The sequence below is a fragment of the Panthera pardus genome, unplaced genomic scaffold (genome assembly GCF_024362965.1).
Source record: "Panthera pardus isolate Hobbes unplaced genomic scaffold, ASM2436296v1 HiC_scaffold_27, whole genome shotgun sequence".
Classification (NCBI taxonomy): domain Eukaryota; kingdom Metazoa; phylum Chordata; class Mammalia; order Carnivora; family Felidae; genus Panthera; species Panthera pardus.
The window spans coordinates 3,272,610-3,295,444 of record NW_026526843.1 but is presented as its reverse complement, the minus strand read 5'-3'; the positions used below and the strand labels follow the sequence as shown (position 1 = coordinate 3,295,444).

At 38.0% G+C, this 22,835-nt stretch overlaps 1 protein-coding gene across 10 annotated transcripts in view; it reads left to right on the top strand.

The window, feature by feature from the left end:
• The window catches only part of ENOX2 (ecto-NOX disulfide-thiol exchanger 2), a 259,494-nt gene that overhangs the window by 101,990 nt on the left and 134,669 nt on the right, over positions 1–22,835 (top strand). For 8 of the 10 annotated variants that reach the window (XM_019427002.2, XM_019426996.2, XM_019426995.2 and 5 more), the window contains one exon: positions 1,549–1,692. The exons of the other annotated variants lie outside the window; for them this stretch is intronic. Coding sequence is in view for 3 of the 8 variants with exons in the window: in XM_019426993.2 (XP_019282538.1) it covers positions 1,549–1,692 (144 nt within the window). In the remaining 5 variants the exon portion in view is untranslated. The remainder of the gene's footprint in view (positions 1–1,548; positions 1,693–22,835) is intronic. 10 annotated transcript variants of the gene reach the window in all.

Here is a 22,835-nt window from a genome sequence, read left to right as displayed (position 1 = left end):
TATGCCATTCCATCCCCCATAGAGCTTGTTTTGGTCAGTATAATATTGCAGAAGGAAATACCAAGAAAAGTTTTTCTAACAGTACACTACTCACATTTGACCCTGGGACCACTCAGGTGCAAGAAACCTCTTCATTTGTAAATTGTATAAAAATCTAGTCTTCTTTGAAAATAGTCTTGGCCTCATCTGAATGTTTTTTAATACATTGTTATGTATTTAATACATTGCTATGTATTGACGTTTGTTTCCTTAGTTCTTTCTAATCATGATAGGGATTTAATAGAACATGGATATGATGCAGTGAACAGTTGACTTAAGATACAGAAGTGAGTTTTCATTCCTTCACTTAGTTACTCAGGTGATGTAAAGGAAAAATGTTTGACAAATCCCAGAAGACATTTAATGGAGGTGTGCCAAGTGGAGTCTGATTGCTGAAGAAATGGTATTTGTTATGTGGGCTGAAAACATTAGCCTAGGGATACTTTAAAACCAATAATGTACAGACATTTTGTTAGGATCTTAGCAGTCATTTTACTGAAACTTGATTGACTTTTAGCTGACTGGACTTCAAGCTTTTATTGACCGTTTACAACATTGCCTCAGGAATTGTATAGCTGCTGCCCATTGAAACATTGAGGGTTAAAGAATGAGCCTGGCAGGCCAGCCTGATTCCTCTTTTGATAGGATTAGGGAACCAGTGGCTAAAAGGCTTAAGAGAGATCACCTAACTTTGGTCTTTAACAAAGCTTTTGATTCCACATTTCATGAAGTTTTAATTGAAACACTTGAAATTCCAGGTGCTGCTGCCAGATGAGTAAGAAACCCTCTGCTCCTCCCGGGCTGAAGCATGGAAGACCTAGAGAGTAGACAGTGCCTTCTGCCGTTTTAGATGATGCAGCAGCAACTAGTAAAGTAACCATGCTCTGGCATCATTTGGAATGGATAGAAGTAGCACTAGCCAAACCCGGGTCATTACTCCCCAGCACTCCAACTACTAACTAATCTCATTGCAAGTTCTGTATCTTTGTTTCCTTCTCTCATTTGCCACAGAATTGTGGGTTTCTTTTGTAGAAACCTCTGTTATCGTTGGCAGTGACTTTGATGCCAGGATGCTCTAATGATATCTGCATCACCTTGCAGTGAAAGAATGGAAAAATGTCAAGGGACAGTCTGAGGAATACATAACCAAGCTTTTTCAAAGGAACGGTGGGTTTAGCCATAGCCACATTTAAAGAAGATCTTATCTCTTTTAAGGAAGGAGGTAGAAGATAATTTGATAGCTTGTGGCCAAAAATGCTAATTTCCCAGAAACGTCAGGGATCTTCTTATAAGACTGAGTGACAGTCTTACAAGACCCTATGTTTTAATTCTGTACTTGTCAACAAAATCTGGAAAAATTACAGAAGGCAACTGGTTTTAAGGAATTCACCTATTATTCCTAGTTTCTTAAGATTTAGAGAGTTTTCCTCTAGTGGCTCATATAATACAATCTAGAGACATCCCAGTCCTTAATGGAGTCTGGATTTTGGCTTTCTTTTTCTTCTTTAGGATTGAACCAGCTGCCCTTTGACCCTGCCAACAACAACGAGCCCCTGCAGTTTGGTAGTGCCAGTGGCCCTCTGGTCACAGAAGGCCTCATTGAGAATGGAGGGGAGTCAAGCAAGAAAAGAAAGAGAACAAATGCTCCTTCAGGTAAGCTAGGCAATAATGCACTGTCTTAAGCCAGTGCTATTGAGTCAGCATTTTCCCAGAGCCTAGTATGTGATTGACACTTCGCTGGGATTTGTAGAACCACAGAAATGAGAAAGAGTCCCCTGCCCTCAGTGAACTCACGGTGGGGTAGAGTGGGGGGAAAGCACATACAAGAATAACTAATAATGAGATAGAGTATCATTGGTGATGTGGCTAACTGTGGAAAACAGGGGAAAAAACCCTATGGGAGCACAAATAGGGAAGAGTATAATTCAGCCTTGGGCATTGTGGAACACTTCACAGCAGAAGTGACCTTTGTAGCTGACCCTTGAATGGGTAGGCTTGACACACAAAAAAAAGATGAGTAAAAAACATTGATTTAAGTAGAAGGATTTCATGAGTGAATGCTTTCACTGTATATTTTTCTTTGCGTGTCCATGTGGTGGGCTACCCTCACTTTTACCTGTAATGCAGATAACTGCATATATTTGCATCTCCCCACCCCAGCCTTGTTTCCCCCAGTACACAATATGCCCACATGTGTTTTATGCCCTCATAGTTCTCTTAGAACAGGTGACGAGCTGATTGCCCTAAATCGTTTATAATAGTCAACTGAGTTTTTATCCTCCCCTGCAATCCTCCTTTACCTTCATGTTCCATTAGCCTATTCTCAGGTTAAATTTCTCCAAAACGAGCGGGGAAGCAACAGGAGAACCAATTTTTAACTGATCATTTGATACTTTAAAATTGTATCTCTTTGTTGCTTGGCTATTCATTTGAAAACAGTATCCACAGTGTGTGGAAACTGATCTGAGATTGGGGATTAGCCTAATAGACACGTTCACGGTGTTTTGTTTTGTTCTGTTTTTGTTTTTTGGTTTTTTTTACTATTTTATATTCACCTTGTAACATGGAGCATGTTTACAAACATATAAGATCATATCTGATTCTAAGATTATAAGTCTTTTCGCTTATAAATCAAGGTATTTGTCAAATACAAATCTGGAAAACAAAAACACAGTAAAACACAGCTCTCTGGAGCTCTCAAGAAGAGTGATTTTTAGACAGCTGTATTTTCTGGAACATTGGAAAAGCATAGTTTATAGCTAAAGAACTGGTGTGAGTTCTAATCCCAGCTCTATTTCTGTTTGTGGCCTGGGGGGGTGGTTCCTTAACCTCTCTGAGTTTCACTTCAATTGTAAAGTAGAAATGGTACTAAAACCCACCTATTAGGATTTAAACACAATTATATAAGGTAAAGTGCTTAGCATGATGTCTGCACACAGTAATCACTTAATAAATGTTGCTATTTTGTTATCATTATTATTATATGATAATATTATGAACTTTACCTGTTTGAGTATCAACACATTTCACATTTTTAGGTTAACCATTATGGATACAAATTGTGTGTGTGTGTGTGTGTGTGTGTGTGTGTGTGTGTGTGTGTGTAAATGTATCTGCCTTTTTAAGGAATGTATTCAACTCTGATCATTTAGAGGCATAATTCCAGATATTAGTTATTGTACTGCACTATAATACTGTATTATAGTTTTCAGGGTTTACTAAGGAATATAGGCCTTTTATCTCTACAATAAAATGTCCTACAGTCTGGTAGCTTTTTAGTTATTACAGCCATATTTTATACATGTCCTGTCTCCTTTCTGCAGTCTGCAGTCACTTCTGGTTTCTCTCAGTGTCCCTTCATGCAGCAGCCCTTTTTCTCCTTCTAATCAGTTACAAACACTAAAAAACAAAAAACCCAGGGGCACCTGGGTAGCTCAGTTGGTTGAGTATACAACTCCTGCTCAGGTTATGATCTCACAGTTTGTAAGTTCAAGCCCCATGTGGGGCTCGCTGCTGTCAGCGCAGAGCCCGCTTCAGATCCTCTGTCTTCCCTCTCTCTCTGGCCCTCCCCTGCTTGCAGTCTATCAAAAATACATTTAAAAAATAATAAAACATTAAAAAAAGCCAGTTATCTCCAAGTTGGTATGTCAGATCTGTATGTTAAATCAGCTATAAGAGAACCTGCTATGGAAAGAGTTAAAGGATTTAGGGCATCAACTTTAGGAAATCTATTTTGGCTGCTCTGAGGCCTTTTTTGATCACTTATTAGTTTTTCCACTGTGTTCTTAATAAGTGATGTGCTAGTTTAGAGTAATACCTCCCGAACTGTAGTTAATTCATGAGAGTGGGGAAAGGGGTATGAATTCATTGGAATTGTGAAGTAACTTTAAAGAATTGCAGTTTTATTTCTAATGAGCATATTCAGTGAGAGCAAAGTAACTGTTGCAGATATAGGATTTTAGCAATAGATTATACTAATCTACAATTAGCAGAATCAATTTGCATTCAAATAATGAATATGCTGAGGTTCTTAAAAAAAAAAAAAAGACTATTTTCGTTAAATAGGTGAAATAGGCCCTGGCAGGCTAAATTAGCTCTCTTGCAATCTTTTTCACTGTTTTGCTTAGTGAACCCTTTCTTTGTAAGTAGTACCCTTTCTTTGTGACTCCAGCCCAGGTTAAATTGCCACAAATTCCAAAAAGGTGAAGTCCAAATTAATGAGGTTTTACTATATGGGGAAGCTCTTATAATTGCTCAGCTGGCAACCTTACAGCATTATAAATGGGTAGATTGCTTTGTAATTGTATTTTTGTCCTTTGTCACTGTTCCCTGCATCTCAGCAAGGAGGAAGGCTAGGGTTGGAAGTCCTTAACAGAACTACCAGTCATTTCAATTCTAAGCTGAGCTACACATCCAGCCATTATATCACTGAACCACGTGACCCCTTTGAATCAAAGCCATCTTTCTCACTCTCCTGTCACTGCAAATGAGGAGGGGTCTTTGACTGCAGTTCTAGTTCCTCACTACCCATTCTGGTTTTCTTCCTTTCCCATCCCTCTTATTTCATCCTTTTCTACAATTTGCCTCTCTCCTTTTATACTAAAATTGATTTATTAAAGGTCACAAGTGACCTCCAAATTGTCAAAGTCCCTGGACTTTTGGCTGGTCTCAACCACTTTGACCTGTTTGGTTCATTTGATGCTGTTAACAACCTTCCCTACCTTGAATTCTCTCTACTTCTGCTTTCCTTGGCAATGCACTTTACAGATTCCTCATCCTTTTCTGTCTCCTTCAAGCATTCTTTCTCCTTTCTCTCCCTACCTCCACTTTCAGTGAGTATACTATCATCCACATTTATAGGTGAAGAAATAAAGGTTTGATAAACTAACCTAAGGATGAACACCTAGCAAGTGGTTTAGGCAGGCCTCTAACTCTGAAGCCTCTCTCTAACTCTTATGCCACAGTTATGCCTGTAGATATTAGGAATCCGGACCCATTACTAAAATATATGTTAAACATTGGTGGCACACTAAGGAAATCTGTGTTTGTGTGAGAGTAAGGTGAGCAGATTTGATCATTTCTAGGATCCCTCTAAACTCTGAGATCCCATGGTCTCTTCAGCTTTTTTTCCCCTGCTACTCTATAAAACAAGTCTTCTAGTTCAGCCAAGGTAATCTGCTATAAGACCAGCATTGCACCCACCTACTTAGTACCTGGCTCATGCCATTTTTTTTTTTTTTTTGTCTAGTGTGCTCTATCTCCTTTAACTTGTCAAAATCCTGTCCAACTAAAAGTACCTGCTACAAATCCAACCGTCTCCAGGAGGCTTTCTGGATCATCAGTTAGAATTGCTCATTTGTACCTGTGAATCCCCTTGGTGGTCATATTCATATGACTCATTTGACACTGGTTATAGATTACCTTGTTGTTATCTGTTCATGTAAATATGTCTTAGCCTTTTAACTCAGTCATTAACCCATTATTGGAAGGGCCCCTGACTCCTGCTAAAATGGCTTTTAGCAAAGATACAGTGTCTTGCACACAATAGATGCTCAAGAAATATTTATTGATTGATCATGTATCTGGATGAATAATTGCTTTACCCTGGCCTTAATATTTTCTATTATTCTCTTATCACTGCCAGAGTAGAGCTGTGTATAAAACTGGGCACTTTTGGGGTGCCTGGGTGGCTCAGTTGGTTAAGTATCCGACTCTTGATTTCAGCACAGGTCATGCATATATCATGGTTTGTGAGATCCAGCCCTGCATCAGGCTCTGCTCTGAGTGTGGAGCCTGCATAAAAGTCTCTCCCTTGCTCCCCCCACCATGTGTGTGTGTGTGTGTGTGTGTGTGTGTGTGTGTGTGCACGCACACTGTGTCTCTCTCAATAAATAAATAAATTTAAAAAAATAAAATAAAACTGGACACTTGGTATCTCATATTGATCAATTGACTTCCTCACTTGACCCTAAAGGTCAAACTCCAAACATTTGTAAGATTATATCCTTAGATAAGCCACACATCAGATCCAGGTGCTTGTGAAAAGAATACCTGGCCCTAATGGAATCCTTGCCTCTTTACCAGGTGAAATTTCATGAGTGCCCAAGGACAACTCAGAGGTAGAGTTTGGGTGTCCTGTCCCAACTCCTCAGTGAAGTAGATCAGTAATCTGGATTAGATAACACTTCAGTATTTGACCACAAACCCTTCCTTTGTAGATCTGGCTGCTTTGCAGCTTTTATCTTAAGGCGATCTCAGCATTCTTTAGAGTGTGTTTGCTCTCAAATTTTACCTTTTCCTTGTAGAAATGTTTCCTGAGTAATGGTGCAGTAGCACAAATTTTCTGAAATTGCAGTGAGTCCACTTATTCAGATGATACTTCATGACTTATTCAGATGATACTTCATGGCTAAAGAGTAGAAGATTGTTAAAATCTCATCAAATTATAATGACTGTCCACAAGATGCCAACTGCCTTCTTGTTTGATATCCACCTGGACTTGTAGAAGGAGAGATACCAATCTTCTTCTCTTACTCTAAAGTGGAAGAATCCATGAGTAAATAAGGCCATCAGATGATGACTAAAATTGAATGCATTGTTTTAAGCAACCTCATGACACATTAGTATTCAAAAGAAAATGTCAGCTCTCTGGAAGAGTAGGCAACTAACCTGGGGATAATTATGATACCAGAGTGATGATGCAGATGTGGACATACTCCTGTTTCCATTGTCTTCTCTCATAGGTCTGTACTGAAAGATAGGTTTGCACTTAAATACATGATGCCCAGTACTGAGTAGTATTATTCTCAAAGTTCATGTGAGTGATGAATAGCTCAGTATAGAAAGAGGCATCCTCAACCATTTTCCATTTGCAATAACGTCTGAATCCCAACTCCAAGAGTTAACGATCTCCAGGAAGACCCTTCTGTTCAATAATAATTTGCATCAGTATGGCAATTCTTTCTTTCATTAATATATTTTCATATTTGTTTCATTTTAGAGATGAAGTGCTAATAACCAGAGAGGAGAAATGATTTTGACTAAGGTGGACTAGCATCTCCAGGAATGTTATGATAAGGACCTCCAGATAGTATCTAAACTTGATCATAGACCCCTAACTCATTTTCCAAGTATTCCTTTAGAATTTCTGGAAGTCAAAGTGAGACTTGACAATAAAGACAGTGAAGAGTTCTAGCACTGCCAAGGCGAGATTAATAGGACGAAGTGGGCCTGTGCAGCACCAAGTCAGACATAAGGAAGAATTATATTGGAATGAATTGTTACGGGGAAGTTGCTTAAGCCTGTTTGAGAGAGAAATATAAAAGTGAGATAAGCACTCATCTGTTTGGGAGTACTTTTGTTTCCTTTCTTACCTAGAAGAGGGGCAATGAACCAGAAAACTTTTCTATGACACTTAACAGCCTTTTGATTTACCTCAGCCTCACAGGGCTGAGACTTTTATTTCACATGTACTTTGAAGTCCACAAATGAAAGCATTGATTGTTTTTAAAGAGAGAAAATGCCACCATTTTATATCTTCATGTTTGGTATTTCTAGCATGTCAGCTGAATTATTATATTTCCAAAAGCAAGAAGAGCCTATTATTCCTTCAAATGGAATTAAAATAAGAAAAAAAGACTAACAACCCTACTCAGTTTCTTTAGTCCATTGGACATTTTTATCTGATTACAACTTCAAGAAATAAAACCATATGTTGATAACTAGAGGATCCCAAAAGTAAGCTGACTTCTGTCTCTCTCACATTGATAGAAACTCATTGTGAAATGTTTATCTTCATGGATTGTCACGGGTATGGGAGATTGAAAGTGGTACAAATGAGGCAGGATAGAAAAACGCAAATATATCTGTCTTAAGTTGACCCCACCGTGAGAATGGCTTTGGAATGATTTTGTGACTTTATTGTATCTAAGCTTTTAGTACTTCTCTTGGCAGACACCAAGTGTGAGTCAGCCTCATGTGTTGGTAATAGGCTATTGGCGGATGTTGAATCACAGCATTTTATTTTTTTTTTATTATTTTTTTTTAAATTTTTTTAACGTTTTTATTTATTTTTGAGACAGAGAGAGACAGAGCATGAACGGGGGAGGGTCAGAGAGAGGGAGACACAGAATCCGAAACAGGCTCCAGGCTCTGAGCTGTCAGCACAGAGCCCGACACGGGGCTCGAACTCACGGACCGTGAGATCATGACCCGAGCCGAAGTCGGCCGCTCAACCGACTGAGCCACCCAGGCGCCCCGAATCACAGCATTTTAGAGTTGGAGGCAACCTTGCCTAACTCCATAATTTTCACAAAGGAAGAAGCAGAGACCGAGAGAAGAGGTGTATCTAATGTCACAGAGTGGGGTGCCTGGTGGCTCAGTCGGTTGAGCATCGAACTCTTGGTTTGAACTCAGGTCATGATCTCACAGTTTTGTACGTTCAAGCCCTGCATAGGGCTCTGTGCTGGCAGTGTGAGGCCTGCTTGGGATTCTCTCTCTCTCCCTCTCTCTCTGCCCCTCCACCACTTGCACTGTCTCTGTCTCTCTCAAAATAAATAAATAAACTCAAAATAAAATAAAGTCATATGGTTAATTAGTGGCAGAACCAGAACTACCAGAGCCATATAATCATTTCAAATTGGTTAGGACTGTGGCATGCAGTTGATTCATCTGTACTGCAGAAAGCGCATCTATAACCTTAGAGGAGCTGGCTACCCCCATGCTAATAGTATTACGGGATTTGTAGCAAGCTAACCCAGTGGTATATGACATCCCATACTTATTCTACCTGCTACACAGGGGAGGGCCCTTTGATCTCAAGCTACAAAAGAAGTTTGAGACTGGGAAACACCTATGAGGAAATTGCCTCTGTAGAGCTGGACTCTAGCAGCTCAGAACATCATAGAATAAGATCTTTGTGACCTTTGCTTACTTGGCAGGGGACAGTTTGTGTCCCCTATCCCAGCCCACCCTTATGGAAACTCTATCCAAATGGGAAAAAAATGTATAATATTTATCTATGATTTAAACATTGTTATATAGTTTTTTCTGAAGTATCTCTTTCAATATCTTGATTTCAAGGATCTCTTTCAATATCTTGATTTCAAGGTAAGGACTTGTCTGAAAAAAGTCAGTTTTACATCGGTATAGCTCAATTTCAGAGTGAGAGGATTCTTAAGATTTGAGGAGGTTGTTTTCCTCTCCTGTTAGAATGGTAACATTACCAAAGCAACTGTCCTTGATCCTGGGGTCTGTATGGGCCTCCTTGGCCTTAATAACAGAAAGGAACATACTCAGGCATGTAGTGAAAAGAATACTAAAGATTGTAATTTTAGTACTGGGCATGCCACTTTAGTAGTATTTTGATCCTGGGTAAATCACAGAAGCCTTTTCTTTTAAACCTCACTTTCCACATCTGTTAAATGAAAGTATTTTGAAAACTGTCAGATTTTTACTTCTTTTACTTTTATAGTTACTGCTTCTGCTTGTTAGGGTTTGAGAGTGTGAGGGCTTTTCTCCTTCCAGTTCTGAATCAAACTGAAAACAAACACAGAAAGGCATGTGAGGAATAAAATGTTGTATCAGCTTTATTATAAGTAAAACTGGATGAAGAACATGGCTTAAGCCTAAGGCCTAATGAGGCTCCCTACCATCTCCAACTCCAAATGTTTGCTTTGATGTCCGCCTATGGGGCAGATTGAATCCTCAGAGCAGATTACTTCCCCAGCCACTGTCATTGAGAGTGATGGCCTGTGTCACAATTCAGTGGAAGCTACAAATTAAGAACAAGGTGGGTCTGTGGGCATACCACTGGAAAACAGCACCTGTGCCCTAACTAAGCTCTGCTCGGTTTATAAGAGATAGAAGATCATCTTAACACAAGGGCATTTTGTCCTGAGAGCCAAGATGGAAAAGTTGAGCCCTACATGAACACTTATTTTTATTCTAATCTTAGTAATCAAATAAATTAATTCTCCTGTGCCCAGGAACAAGTAGGCATGGGTGAAAGCCCCGGGAAGTTTCTTTAGTACTCCTGTCTGTCCTCTCTCACAAATTGAATGGTTGTTCCCTCCTTGCCACAGAATGGTGGCAAGTAGGACAAGAGCCCCCACGATCCCAAAATTGCTGTTCATTTGAAGATTAACATGAGTTTTGATTTTTCTAAGTCCTATCATTAGAATTTTTTTAAGCCAGGGGAAACTAGCAATGAGAGTTCACTGTGTGGTACAAAGAAATAGGGTTGTTTTCCTACAGGTGTTACATTTAGAGTTTTACTTTTCCATATATTAGATCAAGACAAATTCTAGATGGAACTCAACCTTCTATTATTTGACTTAGCCTCAAAGTAGTACCTCACAGTGAAGAGATTTCATTTTCATAAATTTCAAACACAGAATACCTCTGCCACCATGTCAGCATGGCCATTCACATGGGGTTGCAAACTCTACAGGTCTTCCTTTCCCTTCTGTGACCCCAAAGTATAATAATTAAAATACCTTATTACTACTACCACTTCTAGCTAATACTGTAGAACATCTACTTCATGCCAGACACCGTTATAAATATTCCAAATGTGTCAGCTTATTTAATTCTCACAGAAAATCTAGGATTATCCTCATTTTACTGATAAGGAAACTTAAATGTAGAGAAGCTAAGCAATTTGTCCAAATAGTAAATACAGGAGGTAAGTTCCAAACCCAGGCAAAGTCGCTCCAGAATCAGTGTCCAGAATCAACTGAATCAGAATGGAAATGGGGGCGAGGGCCAGCATCAGTGTTATTCATTTAAATCAGAATTGATTTATCTGATGACTAAGAATAAATATAAGTGCTTATTCAGGACTTAACTTCTACATTCTGGCTCTCAGGTCAAAATGCCCCCCGAGTTAAGGTTACCTTCTGTCTCTAGTAAAGTGAACAGAGCTTCCTCAGGGTACAGAGCACACCACAAATGATTCCACTTATGTAGCCATGCTTAAGAACCAATGTAGCTACTCATCCTGCATCACAGTAACTAGGTGTTCCTGAACCACTGTGGTTCAGAATGTTGGACGCTTGTAGTATTCCATGACAAAGTATGTCTAGAGTCTTCTACCAAGAATGGAAATGGCAGGAAAGCAATAGACTAAAAGGTGGCAAATAAAGTGATTGTGTAAATGTTGACTAGGTATTGCAACACAGAAAGAATAGACTGCCTAATTTGCAATTTTCTTTTTCTGCTCTACTTCCTGACATGCATTTATTATCTATGGAAATAAAAATCCATGAAATTCCCTCTTGTAATGGGGTAGGAGACAGTTTTGATTTTTTCCCATCATCAATTTCCTTGATAATGTGAGCTATTCCATTTAAGTCATGTAGGTTACAGTATCTCACATTGAGCAACTGCTTGTGTTACAGAATTAATCTTAAAATATTTTGCTTTTTCTACATTTGAATTTTAAGCAAAAGCAACTTTCATATGCAAGCTGTTTTATGGAATGTGGTGAGTGAGGGGGCTGATGAGAGTGGCACAGAAAGCCATTATAGATATGTACAACTGCTGAGATGGGATATACTATTTTGGGAGGGTGGGCAGGTTTCAGCAGGTGGCATTCCCAAGCTACAATCACTTTTTCCCGTATATCTGATTCAGTGACAACAGTACAGGAGTAGCAAATTTTATTAAATATTGAATATATGCCAATGGCTATAAACAAGTGCTTTACATATATAACCTCGAGAAAACTTCACAGCAAATCTGTAAAATAAATATCATTTTCTCCTTTGTTTATAGATAAGAAAACTGAAGCTCAGTAAAGTGAGGAAAACTTCCCAGGTTGCAGCTGTCAGTAGTAGAACAGGACTTAAAAAGAAGGGGACAAGGGGCACCTGGGTGGCTCATCAGTTAAGTGTCTGACTCTTGATTTGGGCTCAGGTCATGATCTCACAGTTTGCAGGATCGAGCCCCATGTCGGGCTCTGCACTGACAGTGTGGGACCTACTTGGGATTCTCTCTTTCCCCCTCTCTCTCTGCCCTTCCCCCTCTCATGCTCGCTCTCTCTCTTTCTCTCTCTCTCTCTCTCAAAATAAATAAACTTAAAAAAATAAAAAGAAGGGAACAGGGTAACATAATTGTGAATAGCACACACTTATATTCCTGGATTTGACCTTTGGCAAGTTATGGCAGCTCTTTGAGCCTCAGTTTTCTCACCTATAAAATAGAAATAATAATACAAAGTATACAGGTTGTTTTGGGATTAAGTGAGAAATTGAATAAATAGTGCTTAGTACATGGTGGTCTTTTGTTCAGTCAATATTTATTTAGTCTTAATAAGTATGAAGCATTGTGGGAGGCATTAAGAGAACAGCTGTGAATAATACTGGCTCAGATCCTGGCCTGTGACCCTCACAGGCTAGTGAGGAAGATAGTCATTAAGCAAATAACTATACAACTAATTATTTGCAATTATGCTGAGTGCTATGAAAGAGTGGCTGCTTACAGCGAACACTAAGTAAATAAGAACAAATATTTACTGAGTGGCTTTTATATGCTGGGCCCTATTCCAGGTAGAGAACTGTGTGCAAGTACACAATTGGATGAAGAGTGGAGACATTTTCATGGAATTTTATTTCAGATCAGGGTTGATGTTAACAAAGACATCTTTGTTCCTTTAGTCGATCAAGGAAGTAGGAGAAAGGAGGTAAAATTTCAGAAGATGCTTGGTTGTGTTCACTGAGAAGGGAAGATACCAAGTTGAGAATATGTCATCTTTCCCCAAAATTAGTTCCTGGGGATCATGCAACTTATTTAATGTCAAGGGCATTCCCAAGACGAGTGGCCTTTGTATCTGGCAAGATACAGCTTTTAAGAGGCTTGTGTGACAAGCCACAGGGACCAGGCTCTCCACCTGAGATGAATGCTAAATGCTGATTTGCCTCAGAACTTGGCATAAAGTCTGAGCAGGAAACAAGTAAGTCATAACTACGTACTGTTTTCAAATGCTGATTTAAATATCATCTCATACAAATAGAGTGGTTCTACTGGCAAGCTATTTTCTAATCTGTTCTTTTTTATTCCTCTCCATAATTACCCTGATCTAGGAGGAACAGCCTGAAAAACATTGACTAATGCATACTAAATTATCTCAGCAGGGTAACCACAAGACTTAGCTTCTCTTGATTTTATGCCAGATCTCTGTTAAGCAGTTATTACCAATGTTAAGTGTGTGCAGAGGGGCCTACAGATCTTCCAGGCTGGAGATTGCCGTCAATAAAGACTGCTGTCCTTTGCCATGAGGTGCCACTCTTTCTGTGGCATGACGTGCAAAGATACCTTTTACCTTTTGTCCTCCTGTCAAACAGCTGGTCAGTTGGAGAACTTTGTGTTGAAGCTCAGGCTGCCCAGAAGTGTTCTCTATGTTTATTGGAATGAGTCAGATAAAAGTATCTAAGGAACTTGATTCTCTGCCTTTAACTCTGGAACCCTAGCTAATGAAGTTAAGTGTGACTTGGAACTTAACACATCAGTAGCTGAAACTCTTTTCTACATAACTCTGTGAAGAAGGTCCCAATATTAGTCTCATTTTACACATCAGGTAGTGGAGAATCAGAGGCTCAATGGCTTGCCCAAGATTAAACAGCCAGTAAGCTATTCAGACCCAGGTTTTAGATGATGGGTCCTGTGCACTTTGCAGCATGTCCCACACTGCTTTCTAAGATTTCTGAAGAAGGCAGTGACATGATCTGAGCTGTACTTCCAAAAGACACTCCAACCAAAGTGTTTTTATTGTGGATTATAAAGGGGCAGAACTAGAGCTGGACAGACAGGTTGGAAGAGTTTTGAAATAGCCCTGGAAAGTGAAGTATGTGCAGTTTAGAGTCAACTTAAAAAGATATGAAAATCACTGGGCCCAGTTCTCGATCTTATTAGCCAAATATGATTACCCCGCTTTTACAAGTGAGTCAACTTCAATTCAGCCCAAATGACTTGCACAAGGTCTCAAACTAGTTTGGGCAGAAACGAGCTGGAACTCCGAACTTCTTCCTAGTACAGTCCTCTCTCCACTGAAAGTATGGGGTCTCCCAAATCTTGTTTGTTTGCTTTTAAAAAATATTTTACTGAAGTACATAAAAATGCAAAATTATACATATCAAACAATGAACTTTCACAAACAGGACACTTGTATAACCAGCACCTAAAACAAGGCACAGATGACTTCTGGCATCACAAAGATTCTGATGCCCTTTTCCAGTCATTTACTTCCCCACCAAGGATAACATCTGCCCTGGTTTTCTCTCTTTTTAGCAACTGCTTGTTGGGTCATGTCTGAGATTGGAAACTTTACTATTGGAATCTTCCTGTTTATGGATATTTAAATTACTCCTATCTTTTGGCTGTCATAAACAGTGCCATAAGGAACATCCACAAACGTTTCTCTGTACATGTGAGCAGGTATTACTCTAGAATAAAGTTGAAAGAGTAGGATTGCAGAGTTGGAGTGTTAAGGGCTTTGTACATTGTTTTTAATTTATTTTTTTATTGAAGTAAAGTTGACATGCAATGCTACATTAGTTTCAGGTACAACATAGTGATTCCACAACTCTATACATTACGCTGTGCTCACCATACAACGCTATTACAGTGTCATTGAGTATATTCCCTATGTTGTACCTTTCATCCCTGTGACTCATTCAGAGCTCGAAGCCCATGCCTTCCATTCCCCTTTACCCATTTTGCCCATCCCCCTACCGCTTCCCCTCTGGCAGCCACTGGTTTGTTCTCTGTATTTATGGATCTGTTTCTGCTTTTTTGTTTGTCCATTTGTTTTGTTTTGTTTTGTTTTAGATTCCACATGAAATCATATCATATTTGCCTTTCTCTGACTTATTTCACTTAGCATAATACCCCCTCTATGTCCATCCATGTTTTTACAAATGGCAACTTTTCATTCTTTTTTGTGGCTGAGTCATTTCACTCTGTGTGTGTGTGTGTGTGTGTGTGTGTGTGTGTGCACGTGCACGCGCACCACATGTTCTTTATCCATTCATGTATCATTGAACAGTTAGGTTGCTTCCATATCTTGGCTATTGTAAATAATGTTACAATACATGAGGGTGCATATATCTTTTCAAATTAGTGTTTTCTTTCTCTTTGGGTAAATGCTCAATAGTGGAATTACTGGACCATATGGTATTTCTATTTTTAATTTTCTGAGGAATCTCCATACTGTTTTCCACAGTGGCTGCACCAATTTACATTCCCACCAACAATGCAGGAGGGTTCCCTTTTATCCACATCCTCACCAATATTTGTTATTTCTTGTCTTTTGATACTAGCCATTGTGACTGGTATGAAGTGATATCTCATTGAAGTTTAGATTTGCATTTCCCTGATGATGAGTGATGTTGAGCATCTTTTCATGTGTTTGTTGGTGTCTAATCAAGTCCTCTGCCCGTTGTGTAATCATATTGTGTTTTGGGGAGGTATTTTTGGTATTAAGTTATATAAATTATTTATATATTTGGGGTTTTATACATTTTGATGGCTGATTCTATCATGACTTCTACAAAGGCTTCACCAAGTCATCATCCCAACTGAGATGTTGAGAGAGCCATTTCCTCTCTTCTTGCCAGTACACGTTATCAATCCTATGACTTTTTTCCCATTAGATGGGTGAAAACTTGTAACCCCTTTTGCTTTAATTTGCATTTCTCTAATGAGTAATGAGTTTAAGCATCATTTTCAAATTTACTAATCCAATGTGTTTCTTTTATAAATCATTTCTGATATCTTCTGCTCATTTTTCTACTGTTGTTTGCCTTTTAATTTTGGGCATGTAAGTGTTCTTTATGTCGTAGAAATTAATCTTTTTTCTGTTTATTGTGTTGCAAATGTTTTCCCATGTATTTTAACATTGTTTATGTTCTGTTCTTTCAAATAAAACCTATTTTATAAAGTTATTTCCTTCTTGTAGATTCTGTTGTCTGTGCTGTAAATATGGAAAACCACATATTCTAGATTTTTCAGAACAGCGTCAGTGTTATATGTTCCAACCCGTTGTCCCCAAAAGTACAAGTACATATGTCAAAACATGGTTTCGCAATTATAAAGTCTGAAAATTTAATCATTCCGCCTATAGTGGTTGGCAGTACAGTTCTTGATCTGTATTCCAGACAGGGTCCAGGTGTTCTTTGAAGTAAAAAATAGGGTAGCAGGACACACCTGCCTTTTAGCTGTGGAATCTGGTATGTGCTAAAGGGAATGTGAATATGGTGTAAACACTGATCATTCTCAACACCGTATCCCCAGCTGTCTTCTACTATGACACTCAGACAGCTTGGGTACTTTGGAATGTTTGGTTGCCACTTGAAAGTATTTGGTTACACAGAAGGAGGTCTGGAAAAGTTCTGTCTGGTGTCTATAAAGGGAAATGGAGATGCTGCTTTTGGTACATGGACAATCTCTTAAATTCCCACCCATATTCTTTAGGACTATAAAAAATTGGTTGAATCTGAGAAATAAAAAATGTTGCTAATCAAATTTTAAAGACTGTCAGATAGTATTTAGCCTACTTAGGCAACCAGTTTAAAAGCATACTCAGCAGTAGACAATTGCAAACAAATAATGTGCTAATATGTTTACTCGGCAAACATTTTTTGGATGCCTACTGTGTGTCAGGTGATATTGAAAGGAAGAGTAAATGAACATGCTAATTTCTAGCAGAAAATGAGAGATGAATAAGACCTGGCTGTTATCCATAATATGCCTACATCTGGTAAATAGAAATTATTGCCTTCCATTGATGAAAAACACATCCCTATGAATACTAAAGGGACCATATTGGTTAGTTTTTAGCTAGAATTACTAAGTTTTCTTAAAATCAATAAAACTAAATTCACCCTGGTTTCCTGGTGCCTGGAAACAGTGCCTGTTTCCTGTATTTTTCTCTCAAGAACTCCATTATTATACTCTGTTTTCAGGAAAAGGTGGTAAGCAAAACAAGTAAGCAAAACAAGATGCCTTGTCTTTTCCGAAAATTTCCTTTGTCTAAGTTCCAGTGACACCTTTAGGATATGAAATGGTGAAAACAATTTTGGTTTGGATTGATGGGTGTTTAGATGGTAGAAATAAGAGAAAATACTGAATTTAGGGCTTTAAGCCTGTTTAAGCTGTGTTATAAGGAATAACACATTCTTCACTGAGAAATGTTCTGGGGTGATAATTGGCTTCCTGTTGCATACTGAACATAGTTTGAGAAGAAAATGCTTCCCCTAGATTATGAAATAGGCAATGTTGGTATTGTATTTTTAAAATTAACTCCATAAACAATTGTTCTGATAATTAGACTGTGTAGAGCTTCATGCTGAGGGTACATTTTCATTTTTGTATGCAATTTAAGTTTCTTAAGAGTAGGTCAGCTTAGGGGCGCCTGGGTGGCTCAGTCGGTTGAGTGTCCAACTTCGGCTCAGGTCATGATCTTGCAGTTCGTGAGTTTGAAACCCTGCATTGGGCTCTGTGCTTGCAAGCCTGGAGCTTGCTTCAGATTCTGTATTTCCCTCTCTCTCTGCTCCTCCCCCGCTCATACTCTGTCTGTCTCTCTCTCTCTCTCTCTCTCAAAAATAAATTTAAAAAACATTTTAAAAATTAAAAAAAGAGGTCAGCTAAAAAAATGATCATGAATATTGGACTGATCATCTTCCCCACCACCACCACCACCACACCCTACCCTCTTACCTCCATCAAAGCTTAATTTGAGGTTTAGACCATTGGAGAAGTTCTAAAGCATCAGACTTTCAAGGATAGCTCTGCAATTTGGAATGACATCTCTCTGCACCCTGCCCTCCTCACAACATACATACACACATCATTTCTCATAATTGTTCTTTGAAAGGACCAGGGAGGCTTTGCTTCCAGGAGAGCTCCTGAGTTATTGTTACATATTAGCAGCAGCCCAGCCATTCTATCCCCTTCCTTGTAGAACAGGTGCTCAAGTCTTTCAGATTTCTTTGACTACTCTTGGCTAGTTTTCTTCCAAGACAAGAATTTGCAGCCCTGAGCACCACCAAAAGTGCCAGACAACCCCTGTAGAGGGTGGTTGGGCGGGGGGGGGGGGGGGGCACTGTTATACTGAAAGCTTGAGTGGGAATATGAAGAGAACCAGAACACACAGTGGTGTAGCGGGAAGAAGTGGGTCAGCGTGGAAGAAGGGGTACTTAGAGATCATCTAGTCCAGTGATTCTCAACCAATATGCCAATATTTGTATCTGTTTGGCACTACAGCAGTGATCCTTGTAACAGGGTAGTGGTGGCTGAAATCAGGTATTCCAATTGGAGCAGCTTCTAAGAAATATTTCCAGGGGAAAGAATATACGTGTAGTTTTTAAAACATGTCCTCTCCCCCAGTTTTAATTTAATTAAGTTTCCAAACATCACGCAACAGTTCAGTGTCAGAACTGTGACTTAATCCCAGGTCTCTGGGTTCTTCCTTTCTTTTTCACTGTGCTCTGCTATGAAAAGAAAAGAAAGACAGCAGGTGATAAAGGAAGGAAAGGAAAATAACTACCTGTGATGGCCTGCCTGCCTCCAATATCACTTAGTCCCTAAAAAGTTTCAAATGGACTGGGCTCTTAATTTCAAATTCCAGCCACACTATCTTTCCAGCCTCGTCTCCTACCAGCCACCCTCCCTAGAGCCTTGTTACAGCAACACTGGACTTCTTGATGGAACATGCCCTGTGCTTTCAATCCATTCTCTCTGCATGGAATATCCTTTCTCTTAGCCAAGCAAAGTCCAGTTTGCTCCCCACAATGAAAATTATTTATCACGATGCTGGTTACATTATGCCAAGATATCTGCAAGTAGTAGCTTTGGCTGAAAAAACATGTACAAAACTTCCACAATTTACACCTTATTTGAAGGAAAACATTGCCAAGGCCCAGCTCCAACATGGCCACCTGTACCATTAAGCTTACCTTGATCTCCCGGTCTGAATTAAATTCTTTCTCCTGTGTTCAAATTAGCATTTTGTTCCTCTTATAACTACTTACTGTTTCTTGTCTTGTATTATAGAAATTTATATACACACATAGACTCTACTAGCTTGTAAGTTCATAAAGGCAAGAATCATGGCTTATCATCTTTATACTCTTCCCTGAGTACATATCACAGTGCTATACACAAAGTAGGTATCCAGTAAATGTACTAAATGAATACATTTTTATTTTAATAGTTTTTATTGAACTAACATATTCCCTGCTCTATTGTCAGCTCTTCAGTGGCAGAAGCTTATCTTGTTTATTCATTCATTCATTCATACATACATACATTCATTCATTCCATAAATACTTGTCACATGCCTCCTACGTGCCAGGCACTGTTTTAGGTGATAGACATATAGCAGTTAATAAAACAATGTCTGTCTCTGCCCTCATTGAACATACATTCTAATGAGTGAATCACATAATAAACAAATAAACAAATGGATATATAAGTTCAGGTACTTACTTACCTAAAAAAATAATAAAGCAGGTTAACAGTACAGGATGAACAGGGCTGCAAATTAAATAGGGTGGTTAGGGAAAGACTGAGTAAGTGACATTTAAGCAAAGTCTCCCAACCCTACCTCAAACCACTTTGTAGTTAGTACAGAGCTAAATATATGGTTTACTGTCTGTGATATTTACTGACTTTCACCATATCCTTATGGGCTCTAGAGTCTTAGGGTTGGAGCTGCCATAAACTAGTCTTGATCTTGAACAAGTAACATGTCTAAGTCTAAATCTGTAAAATGGAGAAAATAGTATCTACCTCATGGAGTGATTTTATGGATTACATGAAATAATTGATGTTAGATTGCTTCTTATGAAAACTGCATGAAATAATGAATTTAATATTTTTACAAATGTAATAGAGAGCCCAGAAATAGACCTATATATGTATGGAGCTCTGATATGTGACAGAGGTAGCATGTCAGATCAGTAGGAAATTGTAGAGATTATTTAATAAATGAAGCTAAAAAATGGTTATCCATATGGAAAAAGATAAAAATAAATCCTATCTCATAGTATACACAGGATCAATTAAGAGTATAAATTTCAAAAACAAAATTTTAAAACTCTTATCAGAAAATGTCAGTGAATATTTCCTAACTTTGAAATAAAAAAAGATACCTTAAGGCACAAAAAGAATTGACTATAAAAGATTGATAGATTTAACTATTTATAATTTAAAATGTTGTTAATCAAAATACACCTTAGAGAATGAGAAAATACAAGTTACAAACTGGGAGAAAATATTCACAAAACACAACTGGCAAAAAGCGATATCAAGATTACATGAAGAAGTTGTAAAAATTATTTTAAAAGCACAAGCAATCCCATAGAAAAATGGACAAAAGACATGAATAGACATTTCGCAGAACTGTAAACACTCATGGCCAATTAATTTATGAAAAGATTGAACACCATTATTAACCAGGAAAATGAAAATCAAATCATAATAAGACACCATTTTATAGTCAATATGTTGGCAAAAAAGTAAAAGGTGACAATACCAATCACCTTTTCTCCATTGAGGTTACTGAAGAGAACAAAGTGTTAATGCCCTATGGCATCCACTATATGTAAAGAATTAACTACTTTCCTGTGTACTAGAATGGTATCAGTTATGTACCATCCTTGAGAGAATTGAGGAGATAGTCACTCAAATAATCTTCTGTGTTCTTAGGTTCAGATGATGAACTCTGGCTTAGACAGTGAAGTAATCGGAGAAGATACAGTCACATGATTTCTTATATATTAGTAGGAATGCAGTAGTCCCCCCTTATCCATAGTTTTGTTTTCCATGGTTTCAGTTACCCATGATCAACCATGGTCTAGAAGCAGATAATCCTCCTTCTGGCTTATCATCAGAAGGTCAATAGTAGTCTAACACTATATCAAAATGCCTGGGTCATTTACCTCACTTCATCTCATCCCATGGGCATTTTATCATCTCACATTATCACAAGATGATGAAGGGTGAGTACAGTACTAGAAGGTACTTTGAGAGAGAGAGACCACATTTACATAACTTTTATTACAGTGTATTGTTATAATTGTTCTATTTTATTCTTGTTGTTAATATTTTACTGTGCTTAATGTATAAACTAAACCTTATCATAGATAGGTATGTATAGGAAAAGATATAGTATATATGGGGTTCAGTACTATCCACTGATGGTTTCAGGCATCCACTGTGGGTCTTGGAACATACCTCTCAAGGATAAGGGGGGAATGCTATCTATAAATTGCTGAGAGGACTTTGGAATATATTCGGGCATTATCTCCTAAAGCTGAACATTCATATACCCTATGACCCCAAAATTCTACTCCTAGATAAATATTAAGAGAAAACCTCTTATTCATATATAACAGGAGACATGTACAAGTATGTTTATAACAGCATAGCTCATAATACAAAAACCTAAAATGACCTAAATTCCATCAACACAAATAATGGATTAATAAAGTATGCTGTATTCATGCAGTGGAAAATTATACAGCACTCAGAACAAATGAACTATAGCCCCACAGAAAAATATGAATTAATCTTAGCAGTATAATATTAGATGAAATAGTCCTAAAATATTACATAGGGATTGTTATATTTTGATAAAATTAAAAATAAAATAAAAATATATCATTTTTATATTACATATAGGTGTGATAAACCTAATTTTTAAAAAACAAAGGTGTAATAAACACAGGACTCAGGATGATGGCTGAATGAGACTGTCTTTGGCTGGGAGGTGGGGGGCATATAGGATGGGGGTGAAGGAATCTTTATAGTTAGATGTAGATTATTGTCAAGGTCTTAGTTTTAATTTTTGGGCTGTGAGTTTGCAGGAGCTTATTACATTATAAAAAGTAACTAGCTAAATAAATAGGGGACCAGTGCTAGGACTATGTCAGGAATGAAATGTTCTGATTAATCCAATTGTATGTACCTTAAAGCCTAAAATAAATACATGAATAATAAAGTACTTAACCCAGTGCTTTTGATATAAAATAAAGCTCGGTATATAGCTGTTGTCATTGCTGGCATTTCTTCTTCCTCCTACTCCTCCTCATTTTGCCTCCTGTCAAGCAATCATTCTTTTCCTGTTGTGCCTGAGAATTAACAATTAGAAATATCAATTTGCATGAGGTTACCCCAAATGACTGAGAGAACTATGTTCAAAATATAACAGTTCCTGAGTTTTTAACCTTTTATAAATGCATGAGACCTCTTTCACTGAATTGTGCTTTAAAAAAAAAAGTACTCTGTACCTGCACTTTTAGGATGTTACCAACACCAAAAATCTTTAACCTCTGCATATTATGACTTTTTTACTCAAAATCATAATAGTAATCTAATCTAATACTGGCAGATGGTACTGAATTAGGGCACTCTGCTAGAAGATTATAGTGTGTGATGAGTGGGTAGTTAGAGAAAAAAATTGCAGTCCTAGCCTGGATCTGTAAGTTTGTTAAGTATGATTATTTATTTATTAGACCTTACATAGTAACTTCTCCTCATTCCCTGCCACAAATATTCCACTATTCCCACCATCAAAAGATCTGAACTATAACTTTTTAGCAGAACAAGTTTTCTTTTGTTTTGTCATTTTATTTTATTTAAAATTATTAAAAATTTGAGAAAAGTTAACTATGGAAAGCAATATGGAAGTTCCTCAAAAAATTACAAAGAGAAATACCATATGATCTAATAATGCCACTACTGGGTATTCACCCAAAGGAAAAGAAAACTCTAATTTGAAAACATATAAAAATATA